Consider the following 21,460-nt stretch of genomic DNA (forward strand, 5'->3'; position numbering starts at 1 on the left):
TTATCATTCTCAACCCCCAAAAGAACTGCCATGAATCAGCACAGCGGGGCTGACGGGCATTTATGGAAACACATTCAACCGCACAATGGATGCGCCAACCACGGGTGATTCATTCAAAGGAAATCTGCCAAAACAGAACTGAGAAGCAGAGCTAAGTTTAACTGTGCGGTCCTTGAAAACTTCAGCAACACATCTCCGGAATGCTCTCAGGAACCAAGTAGCTTCCAAGAACACAGAGCAACCTCATCTCCTATCTTTCTCCTTCCATCTCCTGCCTTTCTTCAGGGAGTGTTTGGAAAGAGGAAGCAGACAGCAGCATCTTTTTTTGTCAGTAAAAAGCATCAACCAGATCAGTGGGGGTGAACGCCCAGTTTCTGACACTCAATTCTCTCTCTCCGCCTACTGCTGCCATCTCTCAGAGCTGAGAGGCTGGCAGGCTCCTACCGGCCTCAGGCCTCCTGCCCACCATCACATCGATGTCATCTTTGGTCACTGCCACCCCCCTACTTAACCTCCTGCGGTGCCCCAGTGTCACCAGGATCAGGTCAGACTCCTACTTGCAGATCTGCCCTTCTTGATCTAGCCCTTCTGTGCTGTCACCTTCAGGACTGAGCTGCATGAAAGAGCCCACGCCGCCCCCTGTGTCCACGTGGCAAGCCCCTATTTATCCTTTAGCATCTGCAGGCATCACTGATTCAGCAAAGTCTTTCCAACTTCTCTCTCCCTTTGGACCCCACCAGTTTCTGTGCAAATCCCACAGCTCGTACACACCCATTTAACAAATAATTATTAAGCACCTAACAGCTGTCAGGCATTGGGACCAGCGATACGAGAGGAGCAACACTGGCACAATCTGGACAGCACACTGAACTGTGATTACTTCTGGGCTGTCTTTAGGACCAGAGCCAGATTCTGTTCATTTCTCTATTGTTAGTACTTAGTCCGGTGCCTGGCACATAGTAAGTACCCAGTGAATATTTTTTTTGTGATGGTAAAGGAAGGAGTTCCAATTAGCTACTAAATATCTTTTACTAGTAACTTAATAATCATAGTGACAAGAATAGCAGGCACTAACACTTACTGAGCATTTGCCACATACAGGCACTGTGCTGAACCCATTACATGCATTATTTAATTTCCAGAACATCTTATGAACAAGGTGTTATATAACTCTCATTTTACAGAGAAGAAACCTGAGGCTCTGAGAGGTCAAGCGCCCAGAGAATGGGCGCCCACAGTGCTCCCAGGAGGACCTCCTGTGATGACGGGAACGTTTTACACGTGCGCTGCCCGACAGGAGCCACTGCCACACGCAGCTGCTGAGTGTCTGAAATGTAGCTGGCACAAATGAGAAGCAGAATTTTGAATTTTGTTCAGTTTTAATTAGTTTAAATTATGGTCACACGTGGTTAGTGGCTACTGTATTTGACAGCAGAGTAAGCTATCTCATTTGTAAAATGAGGAGATAAAGTAAATAATCCTAAACAATCTTTCTAGCTCTGAAGGTCTGTTCTTTGTACCACTGGCCTCACCACAAGGAAGGAAGCCAGAGCAGGAGGTGAAGGGAATATGGAGACACGATTTCTTCTCTGTGGACATCTATAAAATTACCAGTGTGGATGCATTCAACAAGCACTTCTTGAGACCCAGACACACACCAAGAACTGTGCTAGACACTGCAGGAGCTATCGATGACGGGCAGGAGTGCTCCTGGAGGCGAGGCACGCTCAAGGGCACGAGACCGAGGAAGGGTGCTACCTTCAAGGGCAGGAAGGACATTTCTGTGCACAGCACAAACATAAGCAAAAAAGGAGGGACTGAATATCACATGACCAGAGATAGAGGAACTCCAAATCAGAGGGAAAATATGATGCAGTTTCTAGAAAGCCACTTTTAGCCAACTTTCAAGAATGCAGCTATTGCATTAAATAAAGGAAATTCGTATTAGTAATTCTGCAGAAGGAAATACCTAGAATCCATTTACGTAATTAACAGTCGTTACACGACTTGAATCATGCATCATAGCTTATTAAAAGCTGGTGAAACTCTATGAATATACTAAAAACCAGTGAACTGTAAATTTCTTTCTTTTGATGACGAAGATTGTCCCTGAGCTAACATCTGTGCCAATCTTCCTCTATTTTGTATGTGGGACACTGCCACAGCATGGCTTGATGAGTGGTGTGTAGGTCTGTGCCCAGGATCGGAACTGGCAAACCCCAGGCCACGGAAGTGGAGTGCACAAACTTAACCACAACATCACTGGGCCAGCCCTTGAACTATAAATTTTAAATGGGTGAACAGTATGGCATGTGTACTATATCTCAATAAAGCTGTATTTTTTTAAAAAGCTGGTGAAAATTAGTAACAATATTTGGCCAATCTGAAATCTTGATGTGAAAAGGAGTGCTTAAACAAAACCCTTGGAACCTCTGTGGAAGGACGGAGGGAGGGCCCACCAAAATGCACATCTCAGAACTGATGACAGGAAGGCTGAGGGCTGGAACTCAGGCTTCGCACTCTGGAAGCTGCCTGTGGTGATTTCACCACTGAATTGCAATATTCGATTGCTGAATACTCAGTTACTGAATTACATACAGAACTGCATTCTGAGTCAGACTTATCTATACCAGATTGCCCAGGCCAAGACCAACGGCTGAAAGGATGACATGCTGGAAACATACCTCTTCTAGGCTGAGCTGCAAATACTCAAAGATCCTATACGGATTTCTTCTGCATATTAGCCTCTTTTTTTGCACCAACTGAAGAGAAAGAAATAAAATATATACACAACACTATAGGTTATGGACAGGTGATTGCATTTTAAAACAAACATTTTTTTGATAAATTTCCCATTTCTTGGATTAATACCATTAGAAAGAATTTTTTGTTACTTCTGTGGAAAAAGAAGTTTCAGTTTTTCTACTATTAACAGTTTGATTTCTTTCCTTTCTTTCTTCCCCCGTGAATTCTTCCCGTGTTGTGATCATTTTGTTGGTTGATTTTATGTGCAGCTTTTCACCTGACTGTACCTCACACGCACGTGCCCAGGTTCTTCTTAGACTTCCCAAACCTCATTCTAAAGGCTGGTAATATTTCTTTGAATGGGTGTCTCACACGCTGCTTAACCATTGGGTTGTTCCTCATTTTTAGCTCTTACAGATCATTCTAGGCTAACTGTCTCCGACAACTTGCCCCTTAAAAAAGTGGCTCTTAATCTGCTTCCAATGCTTCTCCTGTGATGGCTGACGTCACTCGTGAGACCCTCCCCCATGGCCATTCTCAAGACTGTGCAATGACCACTGCATTTCTTTCTCCCAAACAAGGGAGAGAATATTATTGGACCTGCTTTAATTTATAGATTTTTAAAAAGTTAAGTTATTCACAAACTTGAGGTTTTAGTTGAAACAGCTCTCATGACTACTGAGCCACCAGGGCTGGGACCCAGAGCCTGCTATGGGAGCATCTGCAGTGTGGTGCCCCGTGCCACCTCTCACGTACCCGGGTGCTTAATAGGGTCTGCTACCAGTTCCGAGTAAGAGACTGTTGGCCATCATCTGCTATGGGCCAGAAACAGACGGCTTCGGAGGAAGATTTATTCTCTTCCACTTACTTGCTCATTTGGGGCATCCTCCCTCTCGCTCTCATCACACACGACTTCCTCCACGAGCACGTACTCGTGATCAGGTCCTTTCCCTCTGTCACAGATGAGTCCCCCGTGTTGGCTGCTGTCGTCACGCTGAGTGCCACACAGGGGGAGGGGAACATCCTGTTTGCTGCAGTGGACTTGGGGCAGAGGTGCAGGGCCTGTTACCACGTGTTCATCTGAGCTGCGGACAGCCAGTGGGTCACGCCCAGAGCTCTCCTGCAGGCAGTGTGATTGCGAGCTGGGATCCTCCATATCAGTCGACTTTCCCGGGTCTCCATTTATCACAGAAACCTTCTCTCCAGCTGCTGTGCCTTCCACTTTGGAAACCATTTTAGAGTTCAGCTCATCCTGCAGTGGAACCTCTTCCTTCCTTTTTATACAGGGATGCTCAAGCGGTTTTGTGTAATCCTCGAGGATTCTACGCACTGTACTCTCGTCCTGCCCTTGTCTTTGCATGAGCTTTGTGGCCCATTCTATACTATGCTGATACCTGCAAAACAGAAATACTGTTAGTAACAACACTTGAATTTCGATATTTAAAAGTCAACAACAGAGCATGTAAAAAGACGGGAAGGTAGTATGCTAAAATTTTTACAGCAGTTTTTCTTAATAGTTGGCCATAGGTAAACGTTTTATTTCTACTTTTCTGCATTTTCTAAGTGTTCTGCAATAAACATGAATTACTTTGTTTTTATTATAGAGCTTCATTTAATTTGCTTAATTTGAAAAAACAAAAAAGACCCCAGTTTAACAACGTATGAAAACTTACGTAATTTAAAATTGGTGGACTAAGTGATATAGGTAGATATAGAGAGAAAATGGCCATCCTTTGTCAGGATTTGTTTTGGACTATTTTTAATTTTGTATTATATCAATTTTTGGTTTTCAGATATATATCCTAGTCAATATAAGGAGCCTTTGTTTAGTATTGGAAAGCAAAACGAGAATTTCAGCGAATACTTTTCACAGCACCTACTAAGCTCTCCACTACATATGGAAAGAAGTAATTATGCTTCTAATAGAAATGGCCCTTTTTTTCATAAGAATTTTCAGAGTTTATTTTAATGAGAAAATACATGCTTAGTTTCTAAAACTTGAAGGCAATCCTTTTATGACTTGGGAAGTCATAAAGTTGTAGGCAAGACAATGGGGCTCTGCCTAACGATGCTCCAGGATGCCTTTGTGTGATGTCTCAAGACCGCGTGTTGGAAGTCCAATCAGCGCACGGCTAAGACACTGCGAAACTCGAGCACTTTTTGCCTCTTACCAACAGCAATTAGTCTGAAAAGCACCTAAGGAGATACGTGGATTGTGGGAAGACATGTAATTTTACTTTTCCCCTTGAGTATTTTGCCTGTCTGTGAATGACTGAATAGGTCATAGTTTATAAACTGCTACATCTCACACACAATTAAACAAGGAAATGGGCTTCTGCTGTATTTAAAAGAGATTTGTGGCTGCTTAACCCTGACTCAACAGAAGAATCTCCAATCTGTCCACATCCTGTTTCTCCCACATGGAGATGAGCATGCATTCCTACACATTGGGAACTGTACTGTAGATTTAAAGATTAAAACCTGGCAAGGCCACCCCGATACCTAAGAGGCAGGATGATGCAGAAATCACACGCATGGACTTTGGTACCACGCACGTTTTGTGTTCAGTCTGGACTCTGTCACTCCTGTGTGACAAAGCCAATTACTTAACTTCTCTGTGCTTCAGTTTCCCCATCCATGAGATGGGGATAATACTGCTACCACTTCATAGGGATCTTGTCATGTACCACTTTTTATAATCAGGAAAAAAAACATAGCTGTCCATAAAACAGCAGGGCGTCTTCTCACCTGTTACACTGCCACTCTTGCATATGGTTAAAAGAACTTTCATTTGAGAGATCTAGAGTCTCTGCTCTTCGTATCACCTAAAGCATTGGCTCAGGCTTCATGGGTCCATGACCCACAAATAAATCTCCTTTGACACAAATTTTTGTGTCAACGTGTATTTGTGTCAATGTGCCACATTGTGTCCATGTGAAAGGGATCCACAACTTTGATCAAATTCCTTGACTCAAAATATGTGAAGGTACTGAATTAAAGGTTCAACAGCTCCCCCTCTGAGTAGAAGATCGGGAACTGAGAGAGCGAGCACACACAGGTCACTGCTCTACTCTTTGCAACACAGTGGTCGAGGCAGATGCGAGTTCAAATCCTTACTCCATCACGTTCTTGTACCCGCAAGGTGACCCTCCTCTCTAAGCCTCGGTTCTTCCTCTCTAAGCCAGGGATAACTGTGCCTACTCATGGAGTTGTCGCAAGGATTAAAGGAGACAAGACACGCAAACTGCTCAGCACATAAGTGCCCAATAAATATTTGTTGCTATATGATTGTGGAGTTCTTAGGGGAGACCTGAAAAATAAAATCATTTTGACTCAATACATATTACATTAAAACAGTAACATTTTAATGAATGGAAATGTACATCTTAAGTAACTGCTCTTAGAAAGCAGGGGCAGCCGTGGGGGGACAAGTGCTGCACCAGATCTGGGTTCTGGAGTTGGCTCTTCTGTGGGATTCTGAGCTAAGCCACTTAGCATCTCCACAGCTTTTGCTCTTCCACCAAATGCCAGAATCACGCCTGCATTCCTGCCTCATAATGACTTCAGATCTTTGTTTTCGAAAGCTCAAATGAGACGGTGGCTGCAAAAGTATGCAGAAGAAAGCCTCTGAGTAAGACTGGTGATGAAAGCAGCCAGAAACAAATGACTAAGACATTTGGTCTATGGGTCACAGAGCAGGTGTCCTCTCACTGCCTGGCAATGCCTTAAGAAGCCAGGCCCTCCTGCGATTAACCCCAAATATTGCTGGAGAGGTGGCAGGAAGAGAAAAGTGAAAAGTAGCAGTCAGAAAACACAAGGGGGAGAGTGGCAGGAGGAAAAGGTGGCAGCTATGACTAGAAGTAGCAGTGAGAGTAGTGAAAAGCAGACCCATCTCAGGGCCTCAAGAGTACCGAATGGTACCATCTGATTACGCCTCAGCTTCTCATGATCCTGTGTCCTCGAACATGCCTCTTCCATTTGCACAGAACACCCTTCTCCATCATCTTATTAACACCCATTTATCACTGAGAGTTCACAGCAAAACAATTCTGAGTATAGGATCTGGAGCCTGTCTGCTGAGGTCCAGATACTGACCTTGAACAAGTGACTTAACTCCTCTGGTTCTGCTTCCTCACCTGCCAAAGACAGACAACAGGATCCACCTCGCAGGGGTGATGTGACGACTTGAGGAGATAACCCATAAAGCTGTTGCTAGTATAGTACCTAGCACATGGAATATGCTCCAGAAATGCCAGATGCACGACTACGGTAGTGTTCTTGTTACGTGTCAACTCCTCTCAGGCTCTGGAGCTGGACTGCCTGGTCTGAGCTCACGTAATCCTGGGCGAGCTATCTGTAGGTTCTCCATGTACAGGATGGAAACAACTGCACCTACCTCAAAGGTTTCTTCAGAAGATGAACTGAGATGATACAGGTAAAGCATACAGACCAGTAACCGGCACTGTTGGAGCAGTTAGCACCTGTTGGCTATGACGGCGATGACGGTGATATCTCATCATAATATTTATTACAGATGAATGCAACTGTTTACTTCTCTTCCTCTCCCACCAGACTACACATCCCTCGAGAATAGAGATGAGATGCTTTCCTCCTCTTTTATCTCCAGCACATACCCAATACCTGATGCATAGGCGCCTGCAGTAAATGCTGGCTGAATGAAGGGCCACAAATGAGGAGGGGGACCCCACATCACCCCCAGAGCTGCTCCCTCAAGGACAGGACCCTACAGACTTTAGTGCCCCAAGGGCATCACCTGAGGGTCCTGATGCTCACCCTCAGAAAAGATTACATGGAAGGTTCTCACCACCCAGGGACAATCGTTGTTGGAAAAAGGCCAATTAGAGTAAATCCACTTGAAACGGGGATCAGAATTTCAGAGCGAATAGTAAAGTAACAATTACAACAAGCACTTAAGTTGAAAAATTTACTTAAAAACAGGAAAATGAATCCATTTTTTCCTAACAAAATTTAGATTGTGCTTGCTATTATGAACAAATGATGACTGAAGCATTGATGAGGGGAGGGTGCATAATTTTCTGACAGAACTGTCAGATATGCTGAGTTCCTACCCCCAGCCCCTGCAAATGTGACTTTGTGTGGAAACAAGGCCTTCGCAGATGTAATCAAGTTGAGATGAGGTCATACTCATTGGTGTCCTTATAAGAAGAGAGAAATTCGGACACAGAGACACAAGGGAGCCCACGTGACGACGGAGGAAGAGACTGCACTAAGCTGTCTACAAGCCAAGGATTGCTGGCTGCCCCCAGGAGCTAAGACGACGGATGGCAGGACCCTCTCCTAGAGCCTTCTAAGGGAACACGGCCCTGCCAACACCTTGATTTCGGACTTCTGACCTCCAGAATGGTGAGAATAAATTTGTTCTTTTAAGGCATCAAGTTTGTGGTACTCTGATATCACAGCCGTAGAAAACTAATACAAAGATCAATAAAATTGTTGTAATGTTACACTGTGATGCTTCCGAACAGATAACCTTCAGGTACGTGGCAATCTCCCCCATCCAGAACCTCACATATTCAAACTGGCTTGACGTCACGTCATCTCACTGCCAGCTTGCTCAGGATGCAGTTCTGAGGGGCAGGCTTCTGCTCTGAGTCCTAACGCTGGCTGGAGCAACCTGCCTACACTGCAGCTTCTCCTGGGGTGAGGACTCCGCTAGGGTCTTAGCAGGCCCCTCCCACAGACCAGAGCCCTACCCATCCCCAGGCTGCAGTGACAGCCAGAGCAGCCACTGAGATCTCCCTGGTGCCTCGGCCTCCCAGCCACTCCTCTGGCCACGGAGATATCAGGCTCATAGCCAAAAAGCAGCTGTCAGATTCTGCCAGTACATGCCAGAAGCAAGACGAAAATCATCACAGGCTTGAGTAGTTTTAGAAGGCTTCATGGAAGAGTTACGACTCGAGCTGCACCTCAGGGACAATGAGGATTTAGACAGATGAACATTTAGTCAACGAAATCCTACCAAGTGACCACTAAGTGTTGGGCTGCAGAGAGGAAGTAGGTGTGGGCCCTGCTCTCCAAGAAACAACGGTCTAAATCCAGGTGCATGATGGACGGCACAGGAAGGGGGCGCCTAAGCAGACCCTGGGGGAGCTGGAGGAACAACCCAACTCAGCCGAGGGGAAGGTGGTAAGGACAGAAACTGCAGGAGAGTGACACATACGCTGGACCGCAGGACGTGCAGGGACAGGCAGGCGGTGCGCGTGGTTGGGGGGGGTCAAGGAGAAATGTTCTGGGATATGGGAACAGCAGAAACAAAAGTCCAGAGGAAAGGATCATGGCCGTATGAGAGGACATGGGGGAGCCTCTGTGAGTGGCTCTCTCTCTGACCCTATGAATGCAGCGCCTGGAAGGAAGACAGGGCCATCCCCGCCACACAGAGCAGGGGGCCAGCGCCAAATCCAAGTCTACGCATCTGAGCACTGAGAAACACACACATTACAGGATAATCATTCCCACTTTGGAAGGAATTAACTGGCAAAGGATTTGGCTTAGGATTATTTTTAAAAATAAACTTACTTAGTGTATTTCAAATATAATTTGATCCACATTAAATTCAGACATAATTTACAAGGACACACCTACTACAAAAAGGAAAAAAAAAAAAAAAAAAGGCGTGGATTGCCATGTCGGAAAGGCTACCTAAAAATAGATCTGAATTAAACCATAATTGTGACCAAGTCCAAAGGTCACCGAGACTTACTTCTTTGACGTGATTATAGGCATGTCTGTCTTCATATCTGTAACAACAAAGAAGTTCTATTAGTTCAGACAAATTTTCTTTAAGGTGAAAAAACACTGAAAATCTGGGAAAGACAGAGAATTTCAAGATCTGCCAAATAGCACACCTAGGAGCTTGAGTAGGCCTGTCCATGCAGTGATGGCAAACACACGCTTTACACACCATCACTCCCGGCACCCACATGCCTGCAGGTGCTGCTGACCCATCACACACTCTTGCTGGGCTCAGATGAGACGTCAGAATCCTTCTCAACTCAGCACTCCAACTTCTCTGCCACCTCGGAATGCTCATTCCTCAGCTTTGAGACGACAATATTGAGGCCCTAGAGTTGTATACTTTACCCCATCCTCCCGTGCTCCGCACAGCATCCCCAGGGAAAGCTCCTCACACGTGCCTCCAAAGGGCTGGAAAAGGGCCTTTCATGCAGCATTCGTTTGGGTGTGGATCTGGGAATTCTGGGTTCTAGTTCCAGCTCTGAGCATCTAACAGACGAGTCTGTTTATCGGGTCACCTAATGGTCAGGGTTTCAGTCCTGATCCCGCCCGACCCTGCCTTTGAGCAAATCATTTCTCCTTTCCCAAACTCAGCCTCCTCTCTGGCACAATGAAGGCCTGCAAGAGATGACGTCCAGCTTTAAAAGCCCAGGAAAGTGAGCTCACAGGCTCCAACCTCCTTAGGAATCTGTCAGTTTTCTCAATGTCATGACCTCCTTCCCCTGGTAATTTAACAGCAAACAACAATTTAACAAATTTTACTGACAGTCTTCTATGTGTCAAGCACTAGAGGCAGAAGTAAGCAAGCAAATCCCTTCTCCTTGAGATGCTCACAGCCTAGCTGGGGAGACAGACCAGAAATGACCGATTCTAACTCAAGCTGATACATGAACAAGTACAATATTACAAAGGGGCCAGTTAACTTTACCTAGAAAGGTTAGGGGAAAAAACACAAAAAGGAGGAGTAACTGAGCTGGGCTCTGAAGAATGAATAAGAGTTCACCAGGGGGACCAGGAGAAAACAGACAGAGGAAACCAAGCACTAAGGCTGAAAGATAGCAAAGGCATGGCAGGTTCATGGGATGGGAAGCAGGCTGAGGTGGCTACAGTGCCAACGAGCAGGAGACAGTGGACAGAGAGGAGGGTGGGAGACGAGGCGAAAGCCAGATTTTCAAGAACCACCTAAAACGGACAGTTGAGATTTACTTCTTTAGGGCAGCCCACAACCTTAATTTCTGTTCCTTGGCATAAATTCATTTCTTTCAAGTTTCTATCACTATTTAAAACATAGATACTACATACATCAGGAAAAGATTCTCGACTGTTACAATTATTATACTATTGGAAAACTTTCTAATTTTTGGCCAAATCTCAGTAACCGCTACAGCAGGGTGATGGGTACAGGCAGGGTCATTATGCTATTTGCTCTACTTTTTTTCTCTCCTTCTAAAACATTTACTGTAAAAAATGTCAAAAACATACAAAAGTAGAGAGAACAGTATAATAAATTCCCATGTTTCTGTCCCTCAGCTTTAACAATAATTAACTCGTGGCCAGTCTTGCTTCCTGTGTTCTTCTGCGCACTCCCCTGGTGCCCAGATTATTTTGAAGCAGATTCCTCATATCATTTCATCTCTAAAAAGTTCAGTATATATTTCTATAAATACTATATCACACTTTTAAAAATTAATATCAATTCCTTAGCATCATCTAAAATCTAAGTACGGGAGTCTCACATTTTTTTTCTTTTTTGGAAAGTCAGCTTGACTCAAAATCCAAATCAGGTGCATACACTGCAATTGCTATATCATAAATTGATTCTGAAATATATGCTTCCCCGCCATGACGTTTTTCTCTGTAATTCGTTTGTTGAAGAGATGGGTCCTCTGTCCTGTAGAACCTCCCTCAGTCTGGCTTCAGATGATTACATCCCCATTGAGCGGTTAACACGGTGCTACTCAAAGTGGTCCCAGGCCTGCTGCTGTCCTCAAACTGCTCGTGGACAGTCCAAGAAGAGAGGAGGGGCTCACGCCAACTTTTAGGCAACCATCTCACTTAGCACTCTGCTTAGGTCAGCTCGCCTCGTCGTCACAGGGAAGGCAGCTGCAGGCTGATTTCCATGCTGGTGCAAAGGTCTCATCTTGCTGCACGTCAGGACTCTGAGCAGCACTGGCCTGACGCGTCCCTCTGCCCCCTGCGTTTCCTGTGAACTGGTGGAACTAGAGGCTTGATCAGATTCAGGCTCAACTCTGGGGGAAGCCTACTTCCTAGGTGGTGCCGTGTGTTTCCATTAGAACACACAAAATGTCTCGTTGTCTCTTCTATGCGATCGGCACCATGGTTGATCAATGTCTAGATCTAACAATTCATTAGAGGTTGCAAAACAGCGCAATCCCACTCTTCCCACTACTCCTTCTAATCCTTTCTAATCCCACTATCCCTTCCTCTCTATAAAGAGAGCCAACCCCTCGCTAACTCTTGGGTTACCCCGAGGATCAGTTCCTGCTTCCCAGTTTTCAAAATAATGAGTCCTCCACAGATGAACAATGAGTTTCTTTTCACAGTTAGGGGCAGAGGGAGAGAGGTATCAATATGAACTAAAGGATTCAGGCATTTGGGGGGTATTATTACGAATGAATGGATTTTAAAATAAATTGCAGTATTATTCTTGGTGATGTTCAAATGTTTCCATCTTTGGCCAGTGGGAGTCTCTTTTGAAACAAGCCTGGTAGTTTTCGACAGCTTCCTTGCTTCCCAGTACAGGATGTTTCAGGAAAAAATCCTGGCTCTCAACCACACCAACATAATTACTCATGTGCCTTATCACACAATATATATACAACAGCCTCAGAATAACAGTACCAATACTACCACCTATATAATGATTGCTGAAAACAATATAAAGATTATTTTGCAGCTCTTTCTTTAGAGTACATGGCAGGTTCATGGCATTGATGGCCCCAATTCTTCAGCTCTCCCATCTGCCAAGTCCCTTGACTCTGGGCCAGCAGAATACTAGCCAACATCATGCAAGCAGAGGCCTGCAAAGCACTGGAACAGCGGGGCTTGCTCCTGACCCTCCACCACAATCATGGGAACATGGCTAGGGCAACCCGCTGGAGGATGAGCTACAGGGTGCCCAGCTGAGGCCAACCTAGACCAGTCGACAGCCAACCAGCAACCAGACCCTAGTGAGTCCAGCTAGACCCATTACTGGACTAGATCCATGGAGCAGCCGCTGGTCCATAACTGACCAGATGGATGAGCACAACCAGCCAAGGTCAGCAGACCTACCCAGCAAACCTGCAGACTTGTGAGCAATGTGGCTGCTGCTGGAAGCCACTGAATTTTCGAGTGGTTTGTTAAAAAGCATTGTGACAAGAGAGAACCAATGTAAAGTCTATGCCATTAGGATTGAAGAGTCAAATTACCATGTTTTAAAGTCACTCAAAATAGTTTCACCTTGTCTGGCTATACCATCAACCTGATACACAGATTCAGCTGTTTTTTTTAAATAATTACTTTTAAAAATTTAACGTTGTTTTGTAATCATCTAATACATTTACAAGGTTCCAAAATCAAATCTATAAAGTGTCATCTCTCTCTCTCCACCCTGTTCCACCTCTCCCCTATAGGATTTAAAAAAATTATGGTTTATCCTTCCCTGTATTTCAAAAACATATTTATATCCTCCCCAGGTAAACCATAGCACATCACGCAGACTTCCCTTTATCTTGCTTTCTTCACTTAAAAACGTATCCTAGTGATCCCCCAGTCCTAGCTCAGCTTCACAGTGCTTCATTATATGAACGCACTACAGTTTATTCAATGCTCCCCTCCCCACGTGCACCTGGGCTGTTTCCAGCTTTCTAATATTAGAAATAGTGCTGCAGTAAAGAGCCTTGTGCTATTTCTTTTCATATCTTTGCCAGTATATCTTCAAAATAAATTCCTTGAAGTGAGATTGCCGGGTTAAAAGTAAATGTATATACTAGGACACCTGGATATCCACAGGCAAGACAATAAAGCTGGACCCTTACCTTCCATCATATAAAAAACTAACTCAAAATGGATCAAAAACCTAAATTTAAGTGCTAAAACTATAAAAGTCTTAAAAGGAAACATAGGGGGAAATATGCAGGAGCCTGGATTTGGCAAAGGTTTCCTAAATATGATACCAAAAGCACAAGCAACAAAAGAAAAAATAGATAAAACAGACTTCCTTAAAATTAAAAACGTTGTCGCTTCACACCAATTAGAATGGCTATCATCAAAAACAAACACGAAACAGAAAATAACAAGTGTTGGTGAGCATATGGAGAAATTGAAACTCTGTGCATTGCTGGTAGTAATGCAAAATAGTGCAAGTGTTATGGAAAACAGTTTGGCAGTTCCTCAAGAAATTAAAATAGAATTATCATATAATCCAGCAAGTCTACTCCTAGGTATGTACCCAAGAGAAATGAAAACCTACGTGGACGCAAAAACTTGTACATGAATGTTCACAGCAGCATTATTCATAGCCAAAAAGAAAAAACAACCCCAATGTCCAACAATGGATAAATGGATAAACAAAACATGGGATATCCATACAAAGGAATATTATTTAGCCATGAAAAGGAACGAAATTCTGATATATGCTATGACATAGATGAACTTTGCAAACATTATGCTAAGTGAAAGGCACAAAAGGCCTCATCATGTGTAATTCTATTTATATGATATATCTAGAATGGGCAACTTCATAGGCACAGAAAGCATACTAAGGTTACCAGGGGTTGGGGGGGGATGGAGGACGGGGAGGAAAAAGAAAAAGCATATATAATTTTGCTAAACGTTGCTAAATTCCCCTCTGAATGGTTATACCACGTGCATCCCCAACAGCAATGCATGAGAGTGTTTCCCAGGGGCTCGCCAGTGGAGCACAATGTCAAACTTTTGGATTTTTGTCAACCTGATTGCTGAAATGGTATCTCAGTGCAATTTTAGTTTGTATTTTTTCTTATAATGTTTTAAAAAATCCTTTTTAATTATGTTTTAACCTGCTGGTATTGGTTATGTAATCACCATGAGACTTCTTAGAGAAATACACTAAAAGATTAGTATATTAAAGAGGAGAGGACCAGCAAGTGCCTATACACATTGGTACATTTTAACAAATACATGTACGTCATGGTTATTGTTGTAAATTCTAATTCTAGAGATAGAATATAAAACTCATTTTGCATACAGGTGAGTAGGTACTTAATTACCAGTACCTTCCACATGCACAGTACTCTGCTAGGCAATGCTTAACAACAGAAAAGCCTGAATAACACTTTTGACAATCCCAGAAATTAGATCACACACATTTTCACCAATCATAAGAATCCTTTCACCTCTATTACAATTATTCTAGTTGCTATTTTTAACAGTAAAATTGCCAACGTGCATGTCACTCCTCCAGAATTTTAGTTTATAATCTGAGGTATAAGAACAAAAATGAAAGAAAATGATAATTTGCCAAAAAAACCCTGAATATTGCACAAATTTACCTTTCCATTTAGCAACCAGCTTAGGATCTGAAATTGTGAAGTTGGGACGGCTTCTAGACAGGATACCTTTTCCAAAATAACCCTTCCAGGAAGAGAGAAAACACAGTTAGTTCATGTTTAGTTACGGACCTTTTATCTGAGGGAGAAGAACTATTTGAGTTATCAGGAGATTCATTCCACTTTTCACAGCGGTACATGTTCCCTCTAATCAATGACCATTAACAAAGATCTTAGCATTTCTCTTTCTGATTGTTCGAAGAGCACTAGATAATTTTCAGTAGATCTCCTGTGTCTCCTAACCAATGGCCTCACTCTGGGTCTGGTGGGCTGAGGGCAGGGGGGCGGGCCGAGGCAGGCTTTCTTCTTCCCGTGTGGGGTCAGAGCACCGTGCCTGACAGCAGGAGCCCAGTCTATCAGTACAAAAAGCTTCTTGGATCCTCTGGCACCCAGAATGGAAGTACTCTTCTCCTTCCTGTTGATTCCAAAACAACATAGATTTTTTCCCCTCATTTTTCTAAACTGTAAAATATTTAAACCCATATAAAATTGAAATAATAAAATGAACACCCTTCACCCTCCACCTAGATTTAGCGATTGTTCATTCTAATGTGTGAAGTATTTTACAAAGCCTCTTGCTTAATGTCATGTACTGGAGGGTGGAGAGAGACTGCCCTTGGCCTCAACCTCCATCTCACCAGGGTCAATGCCATCCACCGCACCCCACTTTGGGAAGGTAGCTACATACATATCTTCTATGAAACATCTAGAGAAGACCTCTTTACAGAGACAGGCAGGGAATCAGCACATGCCTCGGCTGGAAGTGGGAGCAGGGATTGAGTACAATGGGCACAAGGGAACTTTTTTGGTGATGGGAACAATTTAAAACTGGATTGTGGTGATGATTGCACAATTCTGTAAATTTACTACAGCCATTAAATTGTACCCTTAGACTGAGCGAATTTTACAGCTGTAAATTATACCTCAATAAAGCTGTTTTAAAAAATGTCCCTAGTGATGAACTGGCTATGGAGTTAAAAAAAAAAAAGTCAAGCTACCAATTTCAACCCAAATCTATCATTGATGGAAAACAGCAAAAACTAGAACTCATCCTCAACTAAGAAGAGGTCCCCAACCAGGTGAGACAGCAGATAAGAAGCCAGAGTACATGCTGAAGGCTCATCCATGAGCCAGGACAATATGCGGCTCTGCGGTTACCTCTGGGGATGGAACAGGAGTGAGCAAGGAATTTCAACTTTTTATCCATTACATTTCCGTAAAGTGCCTGAAATTTTTTTTAACAACTAACATACATTGCTTTTATAATTGAAAGACAAGCATGGTCAACGCATTGACCCAACTTCATTGCTGAAACGTGGGTTCACAGGCGGGGGTGTTATCCTCACAATGTATGGCTTCGGGGCGCCTGATTCAAACCACACTGTGCCCAGAGAGGACCAAACCGCACGCACGGCAAGAAGACATGTAGTTTATGGTTTGTTTTGGGAGACGGATGGAACAGGGAGAAGGAGAGAGGAGAGCTGGCCCAGGGCTGTTAGGCAGCAGCCACACCAAGGCCACCTGCACTTACTTTCCCGTACAGCTGCTCAATATCTTCTGCGCCCCTCACAATTACATTGTTGTTTATCATTTCAGCACAGAATATCTTGAATTCTTTCTTAGGACCACAGTCCTGACCAAAAGGGATCGGCAAAGGAGACTCATAATTCTCATATACTCTTCTTTTCCTCTTTGGGGCATGGAAAACTGCTTCCGCCATTTTTCATGGGTAACTGTTCTTTAAAGGGTAGACAATAAGAAGAGAAAAAGATAGTTAACCAATAACTACACTGGTCAAAAATACGAGTCCATTTACACCCAGCCTCAGAAAGCTTTGTGGTCTGCGGGAAAAATAAAATATTTATAAGGCAGTGAACTAAAAGACACAAAGTGAGACTATTTTGTACGAGTAGTGCAAATCCCATTCACCTAAAATATCACAATTAATTCTAACAATAATGCCCAAGAAGTCGGTGGTACTACTTCTAATTTTAGCTGACAAAACTGAGGCCTAGTGACATGCCCCAAGTCATAATGCTCTGCACAGGTTTCCGGAGAACGAGCACAGTAGGATTTCTGCTATTAGGACCACTCCCATTCTTTCACTTGCCCAACAGACACCTACTGAGAACCTACCAGGGGCTCCTAGTACTCAGAGGTGCTAGGCGTACACAGACAACACCAAAAGAGACCCTGTCCTCAAAGAATTAAACCTAGTGAGCACTTCATTTTCTAAAAAAGGACCTTAAAATACATTCCAAACATTAGGTCAATCTTCTCCCAATTTTTAAGGTCAATTAAGAAATAACAACAACAATGACAGTAGCAGCCATCGTTTCAGGGTCTATCACGTACAGCAGAGGAGAGTGGCTGAGAGCAGGGACTCTACAGCCAGACTGCCAGGGGTGGAAATGGCTTCACCGCTTCCTAGCTGTGTGAATTTGGGCAAAAGTTACTTAATCTCTCCATGCTTTGGTTTCCTCATTTGCAAAATAAGGCTAAAAACAGACTCTATCTTACAGTGCTTAGAATAGTACCCAGCACGTTCTGAGCGCTATGCGTGTATTTGCCATAATTATTACTGAGGGGTGAGCACTATCAATACCATTCAACAGATGGGGAAACAGACTCAAGTTAGAGAGATTCTGTAAAAGGCCCCAGAGAGTGGTGGCAAGAGATGACTCAGGTCTGTTGAGCTCCAAAGCCCAGGCTCTTCTCTCTGGGTTCTGCAGCAAGCACAGGCAACCTCGGTCCCTTCTTTCTGAAGGCTCTCTACTTCTCAAGGCTAGAAGCTGCAGGGTTATGGAGAATTATGAAATTACTTACTGTGCACCCAGTACTACAAGGGAGTAAAGGGAGCAGAAGTCAATACCTCTCCATTCCAGGCCTTACACTCAACCCAAGGAGACAGAACAAGCACATAATGCTCACAAAGGCAAGTTGGAGGCAGCACAACAGGCTGCAATGCAATAACGGCTAAAGGAAGGAAGTAAAGTTCAGTGCATTGTGCGATAAAGACACAGAGCCACAGCAGATGCATTTAACTCAGGGAAACTCAATCACAGGCAAGAGGAAAGAAAGTAAACAGCGCAAGAGACTGGGCCAGCCACTCCACTCAACAAGCAGACGCCCGGGAATGAGACGGGACTTGAATCTGCTGCTCCCTCAGTCTTGGGTCTGGACTCGACGTAAGCTGAGAAGGTATCTGGTGCTTGAAGATACAGTAGAGCCGTATCACACACGTTTAACCTACATGGCTCCAAGCCCTCAAAAGGAAAAAGGTAAGACTGGTTATTCACCAGCCCACTGAACACTGCGCTGGATGCGATCAAGCCTGAAACAGCCAGTGAAGGCGGCCAAACCTGAGGAAGGAAGGCGAGTGGTTTTAAGGGTTCATGACCATTAAAAAAATTTAAAAGCCTTGCCCAATGTGTGATACCTTTCTCCACCCTCGCAAAGAAGTTGAGGAATTAAATGAGGACAGAGAAAAACACAGACAGAAGAAGAGGTGGAGAAACTGATAAATCAATTACAAAGATAACTATGAAAAATAAGAATCAGCCAGTTGGAACGTTCACAGTATTGCCAAAGTATTCCACGCAGAAAAACGCCAGAATAATTTCTAAATAAAATCCCTCAATGGAATTACACACTGAGCATGACTGTACACATTATAAATATAGACACACACATATGCACACGTATTGCCGTATAGCGTTCACAACAAAACCATGCACACTGCACGTTAATGGGCAATCAAGAAATTTTCTTCCAAGGGCATTTTAACTAGATTTTCACTTGCTGACTTATCCCTCAACCCAAGCCAACTACTGTATTTAGTACTCAACTGAAGAAACAGCAATTTATTCCAAAGAAAAATAAACAATGCTGTGTTGGCTTTTTTGAGGCAGGATGTAGGTCTCTAGTGAGGAACTTTCTAGGGATTTCCAGGAACAATTTGGACTTTTATGAGCTTTTCACTTTTATAACTTAACCTCTGGTTAGTATTTGACTTGTACATATTACATTTGGAATTTTTTTACAAAGAGAAAACTTTTAATGGCTAACTTCAAGGACTTTCAATTAAATTCTGTCAACAAGAAAAAATGAAAGTAATAATTTAATTTTCCTGGTTTGCTTAGGATTTTCCCTTTCAGATTGCTGCTATACTCTAACAAAAGCAGGAGTGAGCTATGACACTTGATGGCAAGAACTTTGTACTCCAACTCAAGTTTGTGTGATAGAAGGGTTCCTGCAATAAAACCTCAAATTCTGGATCTAGTGCCACCCTTGCCCTTGTGACAGCATGTATATCAAGAACCCGGCTCACAGTAGGTCTTCCACATATGCAAAGCTGCCATTATCATCATGTGACCTTGCCCAACCCACTTCAGCTCTCTGAGCCCAGTTTCTTCATCTTCAAATTGAACAGGACTGGAAAACAGTTTGGAAGTTACTCAAATGTTAAACACGGAGTAACCATATGATCCAGCAATTTCACTACTACGTATACATAAAAGAGAAATGAAAAGATATATTCACCCAAAAATCCGCACTTGAACGTTCACAGCAGTATTATTGATAATAGTCAAAAGTGGAGACAAGCCAAATGTCCATCAGTAGATGAACGGGTCACCAAAATGTGGTCTATCCATATAACAGAATATCACCAGCAACACAGGAATGAAGTACTGATGCATGCTACAGTGTGCAAGAACCTTGTAAGCATCACGCTAAGTGAAAGAAGCCAGTCACAAAAAACCATATGTTGTGTAAGATCACTAATATGAAATGTCCAGAATAGGCAAATCCATAGAGACACAAAGTTGATTAGTGATTGTCAGGTGCTGGGGGAAGGGAGAAATGGGGAGTGACCGCTAATAGATATGGGGTTTACTTTGGGGTGATGAAAATGTTTTAGAATTAGATTGCAGTGACGGTGATGGCTGCAAAACTCTGAATATATTAAATTCACTGAATTGTACAAGGGTGAATTTTATGGTATCTGAATGATCTCTCAATAAAGCTGTTATTTAAAAAATTCAATAGGACAAACCAGATGAGCTCTAGTTTCAAAGTTTTGTGGAAGAGTTGTCTCGTGCTGAACTTGGAAGACATAGCTGGGGAGAAAGGATTGAATTCGCTGTTCTCCCTATTTGCAATAGGCATTTAAGAAATGTTTCTTTAGTACCATGATAGGAGGACAGCACGATGCAAGATATGGGATGTGAGTAAAATTGGATGACGTAACTATCATCGGTAGGTACAAATGCTAGGCACTGACTGTGCCGTATGCTACACATGTGGGTACTACTATCCTCATTTCACAGACAAGGAAACTGAAGCTTAGAGAGGGCAAGTCATTTGCTCAGAGCCAGATTGCCAGGGAAGATAGGAGGTTAGTAAGGCAAGGAGACGGGGCATGGTAAGAAGACTGGCCTAAAAGAGGACCCATGTCTGAAGCACACACAGATGTATAGGATGGACTGGGCCAGAAGCAGTCAGGGGGTCTGGGATGTGAAGGCTGATTTAGACTTTCAGCCAGCTCAGGTTCTTAAGCAGAGAGAATGACAACTGAACAGAGATTAAGAAAATTAACCTGGGGTGGTATATAACAGTGGCTCTTAAGCTTGGTTGCCCTTACTCACCTGGGTAAATTTATAACTACTAATTCCCAGGCCTTACCTGCAATTACATCAGAAATTCTGGAGTGGGACCCAGGTGATTTCAACAAGTAACCAAAGTTGCCAACCACTGGTGACGAGACAGCCTATAAAAACTCAATTCCGACAGCCTCCTGGTAAGTACTATTACTATTCCCGTTGTACAGATAAGGAAAGGGACTCAGAGGGGCTGAGTGCTATGCACCCTAAGGGATTGATACTTTTCCTTTCCCAAACCTGGGCACACCCGACTTCAGAGTCGCGTTAAGCAGGGCTTTATTCCTTATTCTTGCCTTGAGCAGACAAGCTAACTAACACCTTTAGGTGCTCAGTATATATTTACTCAAAAAGAAAAAACAAAATAAAAAGGAGAAGGTAGCTCGACTTAATTTTCCAACCCCCTGGGACCACCTTGCGAAACAAGCCTGGTTAAAACCTCCCGCCCAGCACAGCTCACCTTCTCCCAATTAAAAAACGTCTGAAGCTCCAACTGTGTACCTGCTAGGCTAATGGAGGCAAGGATGAAAGGGACAAAGCAAACAATCCCGCCTCGGGGGAGCTTTCAAGTTAGAACCCGAGACCCTGCCGTATATAAACAAACAATAAACCTTTGAAGGCTGTCAGGAGTAAACGGGTAATTGCAGGAAGGCGCCTCGTACTGGGCCTACCATTCGGAAAGTGTCAGCC

The 21,460-nt window shown here is 43.5% G+C and overlaps 1 protein-coding gene across 6 annotated transcripts in view; it reads right to left on the minus strand.

Moving 5' to 3' along the window:
- TSEN2 (tRNA splicing endonuclease subunit 2) overlaps positions 1-21,460 on the minus strand; it is a 34,630-nt gene that overhangs the window by 12,641 nt on the left and 529 nt on the right. For 2 of the 6 annotated variants that reach the window (XM_046638390.1, XM_046638382.1), the window contains exons 2-7: positions 18,410-18,472; positions 16,642-16,848; positions 15,054-15,135; positions 9,488-9,524; positions 3,614-4,139; positions 2,685-2,762 (exon numbers count right to left, since the gene is read on the minus strand). In XM_046638390.1, coding sequence (XP_046494346.1) covers positions 2,685-2,762; positions 3,614-4,139; positions 9,488-9,524; positions 15,054-15,135; positions 16,642-16,830 — 912 coding nt within the window. In that variant the 5' untranslated portion in view covers positions 16,831-16,848; positions 18,410-18,472. Of the gene's footprint in view, positions 1-2,684; positions 2,763-3,613; positions 4,140-9,487; positions 9,525-15,053; positions 15,136-16,641; positions 16,849-18,409; positions 18,473-21,460 lie in introns of those variants that run through there. The other 4 variants (XM_046638422.1, XM_046638416.1, XM_046638397.1 and 1 more) reach the window with 3 other exon arrangements.

The sequence above is a fragment of the Equus quagga genome, chromosome 1 (assembly GCF_021613505.1).
Source record: "Equus quagga isolate Etosha38 chromosome 1, UCLA_HA_Equagga_1.0, whole genome shotgun sequence".
Classification (NCBI taxonomy): Eukaryota; Metazoa; Chordata; class Mammalia; order Perissodactyla; family Equidae; genus Equus; species Equus quagga.